Genomic DNA, 19811 nt, shown 5'->3' with positions numbered 1-19811 from the left:
AGGTCCCGAGATAAACATTTTTTTTTATGAGAGGATTTGATAAATCTGAAAATTGATATTTCGCAAATTTTTTAAAAAAGTGCATTATTGAATTTCACTATTTAAAAGTTTAAAATGAAAGTTAAATATTTAAATTTTGACTAGACTTTGGTGGAACATTAATCTTTGGCTAGGCACTTCAGAAAAACATTAGTAACAGTCAATTTTTTCTTTAGGGGAAAACATTCAACATAAGATGCTGAAAATATTAAAATTCCATGACTTACTTGTTGAAAATGCCACATTTGTAACTGATAGGGGAACAAACATGAAGAAGGCCTTTAAGTCCTATGCAAATATTTCATGCATTAACCATTCGCTAAATAATGTGTTGGAAGATTCTGTTGAAGCTGTACCTGAGTTGGATGATATATGTGATAAAGCTACTAAACTCGTAAAATATTTTAAAAAATCTGGTGAAAATTCAAACTTACAATCAACTCTTAAAAGCTGTTCACCAACAAGATGGAACACTGTATTTTATATGCTTAGCTCAATCAAAAAAAACTGGACGGAAATTAATAGCATATTGCAAAGAAAACGTGAATTGTCCAAACTCAATGGTATTAACATAAACTACGTGGAGGAAATTTTGAATGTATTAGAGGTTTTCGAAGAATCATCAAAGGAGCTAGAAGGTGAAAACTATCCAACCCTGCATTTGGTTCTTCCTCATGTTTACAGACAGCGTAATAAATGAAACTGACTTATCCTTCATGAAACAATTTAAGGGCAAGCTGAGTGATATGTTGGACACCACTGTTTTGCAAAATCTTACCATATATCATAAAGTAGCGGTATTCTTGTTCCCCCCAACTAACAAGTTAACATTTTTTAATGAAAATGATAAGTTTCTTATAAGAACTGAATGCAGAAAGCAAATGTCAAACTACGTCAATGAAACTGCCAACCAGGACGAACAAAGTACATCAGCGAATCCTCCTACTCGCAAATCCCAGCTTTTTAACGTATTTTTACAGACAACTCAAGTTTCGAATGGGGAAGATATTGTATTTAATGAGCTAGTTAAATACGAGTCCACTAATGTCACGTATTATGACGACTTCAATGCGATTCAGTGGTGGCACATTCATCGATTAGAATTTCCTTTACTTTATAAAGTAGCCAATAGTTTATTAGCGACTCCAGCCAGCAGTACTGCATCGGAAAGAGTTTTTTCCAAAGCTAGGCACTTAATATCAGAAAAGCGGAGTGCGATCGGTTGCAGCTCGTTTTCGGTACATCAGATAATGTTTTTGCATAATAATATGGACATTAAATTATTGAATTAGTACATTTAGTAGTACTAATACTACTGCCATATTACTATATATTTATGAAATTCCTTTCTATTTTGTTTTTCAATTAAGAAAAAATTTATCATAACAATAATAATGATAAAAAATTATTGTTAGGCCTTGAGCTCGATTCGAACCCGCGATCTTAAAATCAGTAGGCCGATATAACAACAAAAATTGTTAATACATCCCAGAGCACGGGGAAAGTGTCAATAAAATATGACACTATGGCAGCATTGCCAACAAACAAGTCCAATTTTCACAGCCATTCTGCAACAGATGTCGCAGTGATATGAATATCAATTGGCACGAACCAGAATAGAAGTAGGATTAATGAAGACAAACAAAAAACCGCTGTGATGGCTGAATGGTTATAGCAGCGGCGCCTAAACGTTGCCGATGAAGGAATTTAGCAGTTCCCGAAATGGATCTATACAACGAGCTTTGGCAGTTGTCTAAATTTTTTCTTTTTCTTCATTGAAAAAAATTTATCATAACAATAATAATGATAAAAAATTATTGTTAGGCCTTGAGCTCGATTCGAACCCGCGATCTTAAAATCAGTAGGCCGATATAACAACAAAAATTGTTAATACATCCCAGAGCACGGGGAAAGTGTCAATAAAATATGACACTATGGCAACATTGCCAACAAACAAGTCCAATTTTCACAGCCATTCTGCAACAGATGTCGCAGTGTTGTGAATATCAATTGGCACGAACCAGAATAGAAGTAGGATTAATGAAGACAAACAAAAAACCGCTGTGATGGCTGAATGGTTATAGCAGCGGCGCCTAAACGTTGCCGATGAAGGAATTTAGCAGTTCCCGAAATGGATCTATACAACGTGCTTTGGCAGTTGTCTAAATTTTTTCTTTCTTCTATTCTAATTTAAAAAAAAAAATTTTCAATTAAGAAAAAACTAATGAACGATTTAAAATGAAAAGGGGAGGAATATCCACTTATAAAAGTTAAATTCGTCCATCAAAAAAAAAAAAAATGTCTTTAACTTCATTCCGAAATTTTAAATTGTACTAAATTTTTACTTCATAACTTTACATCTTTATTTTTCCTAATTTTGAGCAAGAAGAAGCCGGCAGAATTGATCACCCTACCAACTTCTTCTTTTACAAAAGAAGGGTGATGTAATGGCACCTTAAGAAAACATTTCACCACATCAAACATTCAAAACCACAACCATGTGTAAGAGGTCATAGTCAAATCTGGCATCATAATGGTAACTGTATATAAATGCATTCCTGTACAGAATGGATTTACTGTCTATATATTGCTATTGCTCTCTTTTATCTTTTTAATGTACTAATGTGTTTAAAATGAATTTCTAACTGATATGTTAATTTGAATAAGAATGAATAAATAGTATTCATCTAACAGCCATCATAACAGGTCAGAAGTGGGATCGAGACCTTTACGCGAAGTAATTGTTTAATTAGAAAATGAAAAAAATACAATCGGTTGAGCAATGAAAAATGTATTAATATATCGGTGTGCCAAAATTGATAGAGAACAATAAAAGAAAAGCGTCGCGAAGTGAAATTGCGGTATAGAAATGAATTTCTTCTATAACTTTTGAGAAAATTTAAATAAATGCTATAACTTTGTGATCGAATGCGCGTACGAATGGACGAGCATCGTATACATATGTACAAGTGTTAAACGCTAAGTGTTAAGAGCGATAGTGTTGTTGTTGGTGTTGTTGAATGCGCGTATGAATATCCGAGCATTGCACATACTGATACATACAATCGAAATCGGCGTATTGCATTATAACATTTGTTGTGTTGTATGCCGCATGCATACATACAAACGTTTGTTAAGGGTGTTTAGAAAATAACATTGAGTGTGAAACATTTGAAGGTACATATAATCTATGTATTCCAAATAAGCGTGTGCGTAAAAATTCGCGAAATTTCTAGATAAAATCGGGAAAAGACAGTGACAGTGAGTTCGTAGAATAATTCATTTTAGTGAGAAGTTCTAATAAGAATTAAAATTTCTTTGAGAGTAAAGATAAGTTCACTGAGAATGGATGAACTCAAAGAGCAATTGCGTGCTCGTGAGCTCTCAACAGTAGGATCGAAAGCTGAGTTGGTGCTTCGGTTATCGGAATGTGTGAATGGCGATGAAATTGAAGTTCGAAATAATGAATGTGGGTTGCAAGAACAAGTGAACGACTTGCGTAGCATGGTGGAAAACATGGTGACAGCTGTTCGAAGCGTAACTGACGACAAGCAACCAAACAATGATAATGGTACTAGTGTAGAAAGACAAAGTGATAATGTTGGTATAGAGAGAATAAATAACTCACCACACAGTTCGAATGTTTCAGTGGGACGAAATGTAAGTGTGAAGGAAATTGCCGAAACAATTCCTGAATATAACCCCACTAGTGAGAATTCTTTGACAGTGTATCAATTTGTTGATCGTGTAAACAGTGCGATTGATGCATATCAGTGGGACGAAAAGTATTTACTTTTAGCTGTGTATAGTAAGATAAAAAGGGCTGTAAGAATGTGGCTTGATGCATGACCTCAATTTTTCCTCAAGTTGGGTTGAATTTGCAAACGGTTTAATAAGTGAATTCGGGCATGAATTAAATGAAGCAGAAGTGCATTGTAAAATGGCAAGTGCAGCACGTAAACAAAATGAAAATATTATGGACTATTGTTTTAGAGTGAGTGGACTTGGTCTTCGATACGGGGTGAGCGAAAATGCAATAATTAAATATTGTCGTGACGGGCTTAAGCATCGCGAGCTACAGTTGGCAATATCGGCGGTTCGATTTAAATCGGTAAAAGAAATGCGTGAAACAATCGAGGACTATCTAGAAAATTCTGCGTTGACGAAGAATTTTATAGGTGATACTCGTGGCACCCCGCGTGGTAACAAATCGTATACGAGTGGAATTAAAAGCGAATTTGAGAAAAGTGATATACAGAAGGAAAAAGTAAAATGCTTTAATTTCCAAGAACTAGGACATTACGCGCAAGAGTGTAAAAAGGCAAAACAGCCACGTCGTTGTAAAGATTGTACCAAATTCCACGGTAGCGGTGAACCAGAAAATTGTGGTAAAAAGAGTAGCGTTAAACTAACTCAAGTTAATGAGAAAACGAAATTCGGGGAGAGACATATCAAAATAAAAGGTAAGTCATTTTTGGCTTTTATTGATACCGGTAGCGAATGTAGCATGATAAAGCGGTCAATAGCAGATACTTTGCCGATACCACATCAAGAGTGTTCGACGGTAATTTATGGTATATGCGGCGGTAGAAAATGTTTATCTGAGAAACTAAACGCATCAATTGATTTAGACAATGACGTAGTCAACATAGATTTGTTTGTTGTTGACGATGGTGTTATATCGACTGATATTCTTCTTGGGCATTTACAAATAAAGACGTAGTAGCAAGAATATCGAATAAAGATTTCGAGTTTTCATCACAAGAACAAAAAGCAAACGTAGAAGAAACAGACAGAAAAGCGGATGATATTGTGAGCAGGGGCGATGAGCAAATTAAAGATGAATTTCAAAGACTTCTAAATGATAATAGCGATATATTTTCTGAGGGTTTACAAAACATTGGGTTAACTGATGCGATCGAAATGAAGATCGAGTTGACGACGAATGAAGCTATAGCACAAAAACCTTTTAGGGTTCCAGAGCCGAAGAAAGAAATTATAAGAAAAATTATTAATGAACTTTTAGATTGCGACATTATAACGAAATCTCAGTCGGAGTATGCTAGTCCAGTAGTCTTAGTAACCAAGAAGAATGGGGGTGAGCGCCTCTGCGTAGCCTTTAGGCGAATCAACAAATATACGGCGAACGAAATTTATCCAACTCCAAACATTGAGGAGCGCTTGAGTGAAGCGATGAAGTTTAAGTATTTTTCAATACTTGATTTAAACAGCGGTTATTATCAAGTACCAATAAAAGAAGAGTGTAGGAAGTTCACAGCGTTTATAACTACTGAGGGCTTATACGAATTTAAGCGAATGCCTTTTGGGCTTAAGAATGCACCGGCTGTATTACAACGGTTAATGCAGAACATTGCTGAGAAAACGAAACCCGGGGATATGATCCATTATATGGATGACATTTTAGTAGGGAGCAACAATATTCAAGAAATGAACGAGAAGTTAGCGCGAGTTTTCAACGCATTGAGACAGCTAAACGTAACATTAAATAAAAACAAATGCCAGTTTTTTAAGCAGACTATCGAGTTTCTAGGCCAAGAACTTCATCCTGATGGAGTAAGTCCAGGGAGTATGAAGAGAGCAGCGATTGAATGTTTCCATTCTCCGAAGTCAGTCACGGATGTTAGAAAGTTTTTAGGGTTGAGCGGATACTTCCGAAGATTTGTGGCGGGGTATTCAATTGTGAGCGAACCATTGCGGAAATTGTTGCCTAAAAATCAGTCATTTGAATGGGCTGAAAAACAAGAAACCGCTTTTTGTAAGTTAAAACAAGCTTTGAAATCAAAACCAGTTATGACAGCGTATGGAGTTGAGGCAGAACATCAGATTCATATGGACGCTAGTTCAGTATGGATCGCAGGCGTTTGAATGCAGAACGAAGATGGTGACTGGAAGCCAGTCGCCTACTACAGTAGATCCACTACGGAGTGTGTGCGAGAGTTTCATAGCTATGAGCTTGAGGTTTTAGCTGTGGTTAGCAGCTTAGTACGGTTCAGGTTTTACGTGCAAGGCAAGCATGTTGTCATAGTTACTGACTGCAGTGCGGTGACATCGACTATGAACAAAAGAGAACTAATACCAAGAATAGCACGTTGGTGGTTACGTATACAAGATTTTGACGTAACATTTGAGCATCGTGTAGGTGAGCGTATGGAGCATGTTGATTTCCTGAGTAGAACACCATACGAAGAAAATGAAGAATTAGATACAGCATCTTTAAAAGTAGCAAAGACATCACTAGAGACCAACGACTGGGTTTATACGATGCAGCAGCAAGATACAAATTTACAGGATATCATCAATAAAATTATGAACGGCGATAAAACATTGAACGACGAGTACAAGGTGGAAATGGTAGACTTTGTCGTAGAGATAAAGGTAAAATGTTATGGGTAGTTCCAAATTCGATGAGGTACAAAATTATACAAAATGTACATGAAAAGGTAAAGCACCTGAGCACAGAGAAGACTTTAAAAGAGACCCAAAAATAATTTTGGTTCCCCAGAATGCGTTGTTTTGTGAAATCGTTTATCAAGTCATGCATAGAGTGTGCGTATAATAAGCAGCGTGTGGTAAGCAAGAAGGCGAGTACCATTATAGCGATATGGAGCCAATACCTTTTAAGGCAGTCAATCTAGATCATCTAGGGTCATTCCCTAAGAGTAAGAAACAGAATGAACACATATTAGTTTTTGTCGACGAATTTACAAAACTTACAATCGTGAGAACAGTAAGAAGTACAGCGACGCGACATGTGGTGGCGATATTAAATGAGGTCAGCAGTTATTTTGGCATACCAGCGAGAATAGTGACTAATAGAGGGACAGCGTTTACGTCCAACGACTTTAAGAAATATTGTAACGAAAATGAGATAAAACATATTTTGAATGCAGTACGGACACCAAGAGCGAATTGATATGCTGAAAGGGCAAATCGAACGATTATGAGCATGTTATTGACATCAACAAGCGAGAACAGAGTGTGGGACGATGAACTTCGAGCAATACAATGGACATTAAATTCAACTAAGAATAAAACTACAGGTGGATCTCCACAAGAATTACTTTTTAACTTTAAACCACGAGATATACTACAAAATAAACTAATACTAGCATTACATAAAGACGAAATGATAACCAGCGATGAACTACAAGACATACAACTAAAAGCAACAGAAAGAGTAAATAATGAACGAGTTAAAGCAAAGAAACACTTCGATGAGCGATATAAGAAACCAATAATCTATAGCGTTGGTGATTTAGTCTTAGCAGAAAACGAGCCTGTCAGCACCGGAAGTTCACGTAAACTAGAACCTCTGTACAAAGGGCCATTCATAATAACGAAAGCAATTGGGAACGATCGATATTCAATTGAAGATGTGCCAGAATCGAGTCGTATGAAGCGGCACTATTCTTCGAAATATGCATCTGACAAATTAAAACCATGGTGTACTCTTCCAAATTTTGATGGGTACAGTGATGACAGCGGTGGATCCGAGGGCGAATCCAGTGGTCAGGATTGGCCGAATGTAAGGTCATAGTCAAATCTGGCATCATAGTGGTAACTCTATATAAATGCATCCCTGTACAGAATGGATTTACTGTCTATATATTACTGATTGCTCTCTTTTATCTTTTTAATGTACTAATGTGTTTAAAATGAATTTCTAACTGATATGTTAATTTGAATAAGAATGTATAAATAGTCTTCATCTAACAGCCATCCTAACACATGCGTTAAGCATCAGCTGATGTTCCATAATACGACCCTGTACAAAAATGTTAGATACACATAATTATTCGAGACACGAGACTCATCACTTCGACGTTATTAAGAAGAATTTCAATAAACTAATAATTACTAGTTTGTATAAAACAAACATAATAAGTCTTTTTATTGAGTGCCGGGTTCATATCAATACTTGGGATCGGCTGGACGTTCCCATGATGCGGCTTATCAGAAAGCCACCAGTGAATTGCGTACATACGCCCCTTCTGCGGCTACTCACACGTATAAGAGGCCGGCGTGCTCCAGAGTTAAGTTGGTCAAAATAGCAGATCCGTGCGCCCAGAATCCACCCTTGGGAATCCAGTTGGAAATCAACAATTTTGCAATACAAGTCGGGAAACTTTTCTGGTAACTTATTTTCAATTACATATGTATGTACATAGTTTACATAATCAGCAATGAAAATTACGCAGTTGCTCATGCTTACTATCTCTGGCACGACATGTTCTATGCATACAAATATTACACCTTTAAATTATGGTTAGGACGTATAAGGTGTCCAAAATTTCCTTTTTTATGTAGGTACAGATTAGCAATTAAATAGGGTATAGATATACTTTTATGAGAACCCAGCACTTCTTTAGAACCGGGTCTTTTTTGGATCCGGGTGCTTTTTAGAACCTAGTGCTTTCGGGTACTTTATCACAACCGAGCCATTTTTCGAATCCGCAAACATTTCTAAAAACGAAAACATTTTACTGTCCCGGTAATTTTCTAACCGGTGTCTTTGGACCTGGATACTTTTTGAAAACAGAAAGGTGGCTGTTCATATGCGCACCACTATGCTTGTGGAGGATGCGATATCAATAAATACATATGTCACACCCACATCCAGCAATGTTATTCATGCCACATGATACATATGTCAAGATATGATTGGAGGGTCATATTTTTAGGAGCATGCCTATATAAGCTTAAGCATCCCCCTAAAGAGGGTAGATAACGGAGAAATCTTTATAAACCCAAGGTCAACCAACTGGACCTTGGGACAACCCAAGGAAGTTGCCGCTATAAATAAAGTGGAGGAGTTCAATAACTTCCTAACGAAGACGCTTATGATTGCGTACATCAGGTCCTATCCTCTAAAAAGATTCAAGAAAGCTAGAATAAATGTTTAACGTAGTAGTGAAGAGTCTCTTGAAGCACTTCTCGAAGCACAATTTTTGTTGGTAGATAATTGAGACGAACCAGTAGAGAGCACTTACACCTAGATAACGGATCGGATAGTGCCAGGATTGGTAGCCGATTTTAAGATCGAATACCTTTTCTAAATTATTTTCCCTTACCGGGGAAGATCAGTCATAAATATCCCAAAAACCGCAGGCCGGTTAGCCCAACATCATTCTTGCTCAAAACCCTTGAGAGGTTGACGGATATGTGTATAAAGTACAACATGGATTAAAAAACTGTATACCCTACAGCGCTGATCTGGAAATAAACAAATCCTAAAAGCTGCCGGATCATTGCAGTATTTTTCAGGTGGAAGAAGTTGCCGTGGCCAAAGCAGTAAAACACTGGAGGAAAAAAGCTAAAACCGTAGCCCCGTCAACTTTTATATTGACAGCCAATCAGAAATTAAGGCAATAATCTTGCATAGCACAAATCGAAAAGGGCACGCGGGCCTGCAAAGTGCCGAAGATAGTGTGCAGGTCCTACAACTTTATAGGCTGTACATGCTCAGCCTGCATTTAGATTTTTCACCACATTTTCGCATTCATTCCAAATACGATATTTATTTTCGCATTAGCCATACAAATTTTTACAGTATAATCCGTGCATTCATCGAACAAATTCATGAAAAGATTGGTAGTGCTGATTATTTTTCATTTCTCTCAACCACTGTCATTCATTGTTTGTTTACAAATTCTGCAATAATTTTGGATCTTAAACAGTTAATGCTATAGTTCTTATACTTTGAATAAGAAATTTTCAAAGTGCGAGTGCATACAAAAGCAATACACATATAAACCGCATTCAGAAGCTGATACAATACAATGCTGGCCGTCTTTGTACAAACAGTTGACAATTTACCATGTAAGTAGAATTGTTAGAAGCGCGTGGTTTGAATGTTTGTACACAAAAAACATATGATTCGAACTTTACAAATGCGGGTACTGTGGGCTCATATTCAGTAGATTAAATGAACACTTTCTTCTGGGGGTCACATCCTTTTAACTAAGACCTAGCCAATGATAGCAGTTGTAGGAAGGGCCCTGTGCTCGCCAGGCTAAGACCCAACTTTTAGGAGTGGCGCAGCTTTCAGTTCTAAAAGATGTAAGCGGTCTATGTCCAAGAAAGCTTCTATTATTTGCCAAGAGGACGGAGTTATTTTATAAAATGGGCCCTGCTTTCTGATAGGGTTTTAGTTTCGTCGTTGCTAGTGGTCACACTCTATTTCTGTATCTCACTTCAGCTGACAGGAGGGATTTAACTAAAATTTATTCTAGCAAAAATCACACAGAGGTATCTCTCATAACAGGGAAACAAATTAGAGAGTAAACAAATGATTCGTGCCTTTTCATTTACCACTTTGCTGGCAAATTTTTGCAAAAATAATCCACTGCGTAACTGGTGTTCGCACTACAACAACTTGTATAAATGCATCAGCTTTGAATGTTCGTTTTCCACGTTGCATAATTCACGTCTGCCCTGATATTTTGTACTTTCTCTCATATGTATGGTTGAATTTAATATATATATTTGTATTTAATTATTTTTAATTGTATCATTAATTTTATGTTAATATGTATCTTAGTAGTCGACCGCATTGTCTTTAATCCAAATAAATAAATAAAAAGTCATCTTTGCCCGTTATTTCAGCATAAAAATATACCTTACGTTGTAATGTTTTAAGGATTATGTATTTTTGCCAATATACAATAATAAAATCATTTTCTTGCGATAACCGATATTTAAAAGATTTACCTTTTACGCTTAATTTAAAGCTTGCGGTGGTAGTGCCTTGGCTGTTAACTGCGATTAGAGTATAGACACCTTCCTCCTCAGGTTTTGCACACTGAAAAACTAATCTGTATTTATCGACATCAATGTCAGCTATTACGTCGCAGTTTTCATTGTTGCAAAGATTTTCATTTCCGCGCGTCCATGTAACTTTAGGCTTTGGGTTTGCTAAAATTATTGTATCAAAAGCGACTGTATCTTTTGGAAGACAACTTTGATCTTTTAAGCCAATGATTTCTGGTTTTGATAATACGTCGATCCAACCACTTGTATTCACTTCGCCGTATTGGTTTTGTATCTGTAACTCATAACGCCCAGAATCTTTGTGTTGAGCTGAAATGTAATTCGTTTTTTTATTTATATTTATCATTGTGGATAAGACAAGTGTGATAACTTCTGCATAGACGTCAAAATTACAAATAGAACCCCCTCAGCATTTAGGTGATTAAATTTTGAATTTCCCTATATATCAATACAATTTGATTACTCTTTCTGACTAAATAATGAGTTACCATACAATTGAACAAAAGAAACAATCAAATATTAATACTTTTGATGATCAAAAACTGAATATAGTATTTCAATCACATTTTGAAATCATATTTGAATCAAATGTGTTTACTTTAGGCGATCAAAAATATTTAATCATTTTTCATTCAGCTTTCTGATTCTTTTCTGACTATCTTTGTTGACTGAATAATGAATGAATTTTATAATTGTCATTGATGATCTTATTTTTTTCACATACACACATTTTTTCAATCATGAAGTTCAGAAAAATTATATTAAAATTGCATTCTTCAAGACAAGAAATAATGTAAATACTGCTCCTAGCAAAAGATGTACCCAACCATTTGTTGTTGTTGTTGTAGCAATGCTCGCCCCACCTAATAGCCGCGACCGATCACAAATTGTCATCAATATCCTCTAACGGGAGTCCAAGGAAACTTGCCGTTTCAACAGGGGTGGACCATAAGGAAAGGGGTGTTAGAGGCGTTGGTTCCACATTACAATTAAAGAGATGGTTGGTGTCATGTGGGGACACATTGCAAGCAGGGCATACATTTTGTATGTCGGGGTTGATTCTGGATAGGTAAGAGTTTAACCTGTTACAGTATCTGGAACGAAGTTGAGCAAGAGTGACACGCGCTTCCCTGGGGAGTATGCGTTCCTCTTCTGCGAGTTCTGGATATTTTTCTTCAAGTACTGGATTCACCGGGCAATTCCCGACATAAAGGTCCGACGCCTGTCTATGGAGTTCACCAAGGACCTGCTTGTGTTTTTCCGCTTCATACGGCTGGGTTCTCAGGTGCCGTATTTCCTCAAAATGCTTACGGAGATGACTCCTTAGGCCCCTAGGCGGTGCTGGTTCGTCAATCAGATGTCTGTTGGGATGCCCAGGTTTCTGGGTATTCAACAGAAACTGTTTGGTCAGCATCTCATTTCTCTCCCTGATGGGGAGTATTCTCGCCTCATTATGCAGGTGGTGTTCTGGGGACATAAGAAGACAGCCCGTGGCGATTCTGAGAGCAGTATTTTGGCAGGCCTGTAGTTTCTTCCAGTGGGTGGTTTTTAGGCTTGGCGACCATATGGGTGACGCGTAGCACGTAATCGGCTGGCTAATTGCTTTGTATGTGGTCAAGAGCGTTTCTTTATCTTTTCCCCAGGTACTGCCAGCAAGGGATTTGAGGATTTTATTACGGCTCTGAATTCTTGGAACAATTGCGGTTGCGTGCGCACCAAAATGTAGATCCTGATCAAACGTCACACCCAAGATTTTGGGGTGTAGGACAGTCGGTAGCGTAGTGCCATCGACGTGGATGTTCAATATGGTCGACATTTGGGGCGTCCATGTTGTAAATAAGGTCGCGGAAGATTTAGTCGGTGACAATGCCAGGTTTCGCGAGGCGAAAAAACTGGAGAGATCAGGGAGATAGCCGTTTATTTTATTGCATAGCTCATCGATCTTTGGGCCTGGGCCTGTGGCCATTATTGTGCAGTCATCGGCGTAGGAAACGATTGTGACTCCTTCCGGTGGTGAAGGTAGCTTAGATATGTAGAAATTAAACAAAAGCGGGGATAGGACACCACCCTGTGGCACCCCTTGTTTAATTCTCCTTTGTTTTGATGTTTCGTTTCTGAATTGCACCAATGCCTGCCGACCACCCAGATAATTTGCGGTCCACCTTTTAAGACATGGGGGAAGGGTAGACCCTTCCAGGTCTTGCAGTAACGAGCCATGGTTGACCGTATCAAAAGCTTTTGATAGGTCTAACGCTACGAGTACTGTTCTATGGTGGGGATATTGATTCAAACCGCAATTTATCTGGGTGCTAATGACATTTAGCGCGGAGGTAGTGCTATGGAGTTTTCTGAAGCCATGCTGATGAGGGGCTAGCTGCAAATGTGCTTGGAAATAAGGGAGCAAAATGGCTTCAAGCGTCTTTGCCACTGGCGATAGGAGAGATATCGGACGATATGACTCACCTACGTTAGCTGGTTTCCCAGGCTTTAGTAGCGGGACCACCTTGGCCATTTTCCATTTCTCGGGTATGACAAAGGTGGAAAGAGACAGGTTGAAGACATGCGCTAAATATTTGAAACCCTCTTTCCCTAGGTTTTTAAGCATCGGCATGGCTATGCCGTCTGGGCCCACTGCTTTGGATGGTTTAGCGCGACCAATGGCGTCCTCAACCTCTCTAGAGGTGATGGTAATTGGTGACGCGCTGAGTTTGTGTTTATGTGCGTGTCTATTGGCTCTCCGTCTATCTTTGTCGACCGTAGGATGCATTATATATTGTCGGCAGAAAGCGCTCGCGCATTTTTTCGCATCCGACAGCACCTTATCGCCAAAGGCGATGGAAACTTTGTCTTTGTGCTTAGTCGGATTCGATAGGGACTTTACGGTGGACCAAAGTTTACCTACAACGGTAGAGAGGTTACAACCTCTTAGGTGCTCTTCCCATTTCGCCCGCTTGTGTTCGTCCACAAGCAATCTGATGCGTTGGTTTATTTCCCTTATTTGGGGGTCGCCTGGATCAAGCTGTCTTATAAGGTCGCGTTCCCTCGCTAAGCTCGCGGCCTCCGCCGGGAAGTGGGGCCGGATTTCGGGAATTCTCCCGGCGGGAATGAAATGTGCTGAGGCGGATTCAATGACCTTACGGAAGGCACGCTCCCCTTGGCGGGCATCAGTCGGGATAGGGAGGGCAGCAAAGCTGCTGTCTGTTGCAGATTTATATTCTTCCCAATTTCCTTTTTTGAAGTTTATGAAAGTGCGTTTTTCGGTGACGATGAAGTCGGCGGTACGCTCGAACGAAATAAGTATGGGCAGGTGGTCGGATGCCAATGTTACCATCGGCTGCCAGTTGACGCAGTTTACGAGTTCTGCGCTCACGATTGAGATATCTGGCGAGCTATGACAGCTTCCTACCATACGTGTGGGGGCGTCTCCGTTTATTGTGCAGAACGTCGTTTCGTCTATTTTATCCGCCAACATCTCACCCCTACTCTCCGCCCGTAAGTTTGAATGCCATAGGTCGTGATGGGCATTGAAATCGCCTAAGATAATGCGATTCTTGCCAGTGAGTAAGGCCTCGATATTAGGGCGGTATCCACTGGGGCAGCAGGTGACAGGAGGGATGTAGATGTTGATGATTTCTAGTTTTGCATCGCCTGACCGGACAGATAGGTCTTGACGTTCTAAGACATTGTCACTGCGGTCGATGCCAGGATCAAATATATGATATTGCACAGAGTGGTGTATAATAAACGCGTGGCCGCCTCCATTTCCGCTCTCGCGGTCTTTCCTGTGGACATTATAACCAGAGCAGGTCTGCAATGCAGATCTTGCTGTGAGTTTAGTCTCTTGTATCGCAGCAATGCGGATGTTGTGCCGCTTCATGAAATCGACTATCTCCGTAATCTTCCCAGTTAGTACATTACAGTTGAACTGCAGAATTCTGAAGTGCATGAGGGGTGACGCCGTCACTCTAGGGGTAAGTGAGGGGTGACTACGCCTAGGTTGTGGAAGGCCAGGGCGCAATTGCTGTTGTGGCCTTGGGACTAGGCGCCCTTGGGCAAGCATTGGGGTACCCGGTTGATTTGGGTTTGCGACCTGGCAACATGGCGCGATGAAACCCGTCGAGGGGTTGCCGTCGCGGAGACCAGAACATCTAGGAAAGTGGCACCACCCAAGGCAGGAGCTGCATTGAGCGGATGTCGCAAACCTATATATTCTGTGCTGGCAGACGGTGCAAACGGAGGCAGGGACTAAGAGTCTGTTTCCCTGACCTGCACGATTGCTGCCAGAAAAGAGGGTGGGAGAAGAAGACGGGGGCAGGGGCTGATGCTCAGCATTGCTACCAGCTCTACTACGAAGGTAGTAGTTATGAGTGGTATCAGCTGTTTGAGTTGTTGGCGCCGTGGGGCGCGAGCAGCAGCGGGTACTTGTTGTGGCTTGCTGAGCAGCAAAGCTGCTGGAAGGTAGTGGGGATACGCTTAGGCGTAGACTACGGGACGCCCTTGGGCGTGAGCAGCAAGGAGCCACAAAAGATTTATAAAAGTTACGTGGACGTCGGGTTTTGGGATCAAGCCCAGAACAACCTGTCCGATGCAACCATCCCTTGCACGAGACACACTGAACAGAGTATGACCGTCCTAAAAAGATTCTTTTCTGGCAAATGCAGCAAAACCATTTCTCAGGACCGGGGTCAGGAGACGGACCCGGATTGGGTTCGATACCTTCCCGGAGTAAGAGAATATGTAGCAGTCCTGCTGCAAGGAGCTGCTGGGAGGATGACAATTTGTGGGAGGGACGAAACAAATTAAATGGGGTCACACTGAAATGACAGTCCTTGGTCGGGAAAAATCCCGAGTCGCTCCGGTACATAGAACCGACTGCCTTGGGAAGCGACCCAACCATTTCTCCACCTTCGGCTTCCCAGAAAAGACAAAGCCAACCATTACAAAATACAAAGTTTGTGAACAATTTGAACCCAAGGTAAGTGAAACTCTCTTTACATATGTACCTGGATATGGCTTCAGCATCACGTACCATATCGTATTTTAAGATATTGACCACCATAGCTGATGCTGGATGTTGCAGGTGTATATTGGTCTAGTTTGTTTGCAAATTACCTTTGGTTCAAATAGCTCACTTCCGCATTATCATGTAGGATCTTATTTTGTATGAGATATGAAGAATAAATGCATGATAATCGCATTCAAAAATTATTCAATAATCTCAACCAAAGCGATTGAGATATGTTTACGAATATGATCGGAAAATGACTGTGTAAAGCATTCAAATATTACTCTAAAACAATTAAAGCTCAATTTTACAATGATATCAAAAATGAACAAAAAGCGTTTCGAATTATGAATCCTAAATGATTATTCAAGAACAATCACATTTATGGTAGGTACATTTTTCTCCCGACGATACATTAATTTTCGAACAGAAAATGCTTTTAAATTTGAACGTTTTTAGTCATCTTGGGGTATGATATTTGAATATTTTTTGATCAAAATTTTCAAAAAATGCTGGCTGGATCACCTGATTTTAAAGTGAATACACTGGTTTACAGCCAAAATGCACCAGAGACGCCATTATGAAATTCCTATGTAAAATCACCCCCTGATTCCAAAAATCAAAGTAATTTTTAATTCTATGGTAACGTGTTTGAGATATTTACGAATAACCGTTTGTTCAAAAAAAAAAAAAAAAAAATTGGGTCCACTTAATCATATATATTCAAGAACGAATTGAGCAATTCCAAAACGGTGTGAAGCTTTTAAAAGGTAATAAATAAATTTTTATAAACTGTGCATACAACACTTTTTGCTAGGCCCTGCAGATTCAAAGATAACGAGCAATCATTACCGACTTTTTTAAGTTTTATATATATATATATTAGGGCGGGTCGATTTGTGGGGAGGCAAAAAAATCGCCCATTGCTCTGTGAAAATCATATTCTAGGGATCAAAATAAGAAACTTTGCCGAAGGAGCCATACCTCTAAAACGAATTCTGATGTATGGATATTTTTGTGCTGATTTTTTCATATAAAGTGCAAAACCGGCGATTTTTTGAAATGTTTGTATGGGGCACCCCCAGGGGCGTTCCAGGGGGTGTGCCACTGGCATCGGTGGGTCGGGCCTCCAAAGTTAGTGGGGGTCGGTCATACATTTGGACTCGATTGGAGCACTCTAAATGGGTCAAAATGGGATTTTTCAAAATTTGCCCCTACCTGGGGGGGGGGGGGGGGACATCAGAATTCGTTTTAGAGGTATGGTTCCTTCGGCAAAGTTTCTTATTTTGATCCCTGGAATATGATTTTCACAGAGCAATGAGCGACCCGCCTTAATATATATATATACCCTTCAAAAAACGCGAATACACCATAAATAGTGTAAGGAATACTGCTTTAGGAGTATAGGAGTGTTCCAAAACTAATCTATATTCATACAAAAAATGTGGTCCAATTAAAATTGCGATGTCCTAGGAGAGGAGTAGGTGATCCCACTCTCGCTTTGTTTGTAAGTATTCCATAGAGTACATACGTGAGAGTACTTTCCAAAGTACTTTCACTGTAGTAATCCATGGAGCACACACAAAGGATCATATGCCAAAATACTAAAGAGGAATTGCGTCGGAAAGAATTTTCCAAGTGAATTTAATTTAAAATGAAAGTAAATGAAGAGGGGAAATACAACTTTTATATTTTATACTGCGAATATTCTTATGTTATTTAGCAATTGCGTGAATAAAGAAACTAATATTTCTCTATACTATAGTATGTATACATAAAACCAGTGCGCGGTTGTATTTTATCAGAGTTGCCATAGTCAAATTTTATTATCAGTTATTTGTATGCAATATTTTAATTTTGGCAACTCTGTTCGATCGTCATCGTGTCGTGATCACGGTCGTTAAAAATCGAGCAATAATCGGCTGATGGTGGTCCGCATACGCATTTCAAAGGAGTATTGTTAGAGTACTCCAACGTGAAGAAAATGGAATACATAATCCAACAATTTTTGCAGGGTATATATCGCTGTCTCATTCTGTATCTCTTTCTATCACCCTCTCAAAACGCTGCCAAAATGCTAAAAGGTACCCATATTGAACATCCTGTCAGGCAGTTGACGGATAAGATATCACACTTGTTTTATCCGCAATAGTTATCATGATGTAATAATAAAGGTAATATCAACAACATAACGTAACTTTTTCGCTTTATTTGTATTACAAAAGTGTTAAATTTTGATTGCTTTATTTTTCGTACAAAATTCCCAAAAAAATTTGTTTTCTGAAAATGTTTTTCTATATTCTTTTGGGGATCGCAGCCTTTGTAAGAGAGAACCCTGTACCTCCACCTGCTAACAAAGAGGTGGGTTGGTATCAGGGGCAAGTCAAGTTAGTGGCCTGCGACGACCAGAGGTCAGCTGACTTGTACAAAAAGGCGGTGGCTAGGTTGGGTGAGTTCTACCCTGGTGCGATGCTCAGGGCTGTCGAATTCAAGGACATCCCATCTAGGCCGAGAGCTAGAGTCTGGATTCCATCCAAGCCGGATGATCCAGAGGGAGTCTTTGAGATTACTGAGAGATTACTTGCTCTAGTTGCAGAGTCCTGAAGCCGGAGCATAGCACCAGGGCGACGTGTCAGGCGATACTGTTGCTCAACATGGAGTCATTGCCTTTCTTGGAGCGCGCGGATGGCGCTATTAAATTCGGTTTCGACACCGTGAGGATTAAGGTTTACGCGAACGACCTGAAGGCGGCCTACTATTCGGCGCTGGAAATAGAGCCAGAAAAAGCGGAGAGCGAAGAGGAGGAGGACGCAGAACCAAACACGGTTAGACCGGTGGATGACACGTTGGGCGGGGGCGCGTCTTCGATCTCCTCGCCAACGCTGGACAGGCTTATTGGTTTTACTGGAGAGGAGACAAAGTCTGATGAAGACGGCGACTTGACAGTGGTGGAGATGGTCGGAGCTCAGCCTAGTGCGGGTCCTACAAATCAACCTCCACCATTTTATGCAGATACTGCTGCGGTGCTGCTACAGTTTTCCAGTGGAGCAGCTGATATAGCCTTTACCCAAGAGCCTTGGGTAGTAGGGCATAAGATTTGCGGGCTGACAACGGCAGGATTGACGTTGGTGAGTGGTGCCACACATGGGAAACCGAGAACTAAATTTTCATTTTCTCCCCCAGTTTAGCGACGAGCATGCTACAACTATGATGTTGACGGTCTGTGGTACGGATATTACACTGCCGTCTTTTTACTTTCCTCATGAGGAGTCAGCTCCAACGGAGCTAGTCTGTATGATAGCTCGGGATGCAAAGGGGCCACTACTACTAGCGCAGGAGATGCCTATGCGCACCAAGGGGGAGTGGAGACACGAACGAGAGGGGTAAGTCACTCTTTGATTTTATTATTTATCATAACTTTAAGATTTGTAATAGGGGTACGGTGCCCACGTTTGTCACTAAGAGCAGACAGGAGGTTCTGGATATCACCCTGATCTCGGGCAGCGGGGAATCTATGATAAAAAATTGTACGGTGCTTGATGACCACTCTTTTTCGGATCATAGATTTGTCCGCTTCGACCTCGGCGGGGTGGCGCTCAAAACTGTCTGGCATAGGAACCTTAAAAACGCCAAATGGCTTACCTACAACGAGGAGCTTCAAAAGAGGCTCTCGGAATTTATTGTTCATATACCCCAGAACTCTGCGGAGCTGGATAATATGGTTCACCTTTTCACGAATGCATGCGGGGAGGCTCTTGATTAAACCTGTCCTAGGAAGAAATCCAGGGGTAAGACCAAACCACCATGGTGGAACAGGAGCATAGGTAATCTACGCAATGCATGTCGGAAAGCAGTAAACCTTGTTAAAGCCTCCAGGGGGGCTTAAAAACGGGATGTATACAAGATGATCCTAGGGGATTATAAGAAACTGCTAAGGTCGTCGAAGAGGACCTCTTGGCGGAAGTTTTGTAGCGAA

The 19811-nt window shown here is 40.0% G+C and overlaps 1 protein-coding gene across 11 annotated transcripts in view; it reads right to left on the bottom strand.

Annotated features, from left to right (window-relative positions):
• The window catches only part of Obsc (Obscurin), a 2548720-nt gene that overhangs the window by 999608 nt on the left and 1529301 nt on the right, over positions 1-19811 (bottom strand). For all 11 annotated transcript variants that reach the window (XM_067772951.1, XM_067772955.1, XM_067772952.1 and 8 more), the window contains one exon: positions 10771-11139. In XM_067772951.1, coding sequence (XP_067629052.1) covers positions 10771-11139 — 369 coding nt within the window. The remainder of the gene's footprint in view (positions 1-10770; positions 11140-19811) is intronic.

Source organism: Eurosta solidaginis, chromosome 3 (genome assembly GCF_040869045.1).
Source record: "Eurosta solidaginis isolate ZX-2024a chromosome 3, ASM4086904v1, whole genome shotgun sequence".
Taxonomy (NCBI): Eukaryota; Metazoa; Arthropoda; class Insecta; order Diptera; family Tephritidae; genus Eurosta; species Eurosta solidaginis.
The sequence above is the reverse complement of the archived record's forward strand: the minus strand, read 5'-3'. Positions and strand labels throughout refer to the sequence as shown.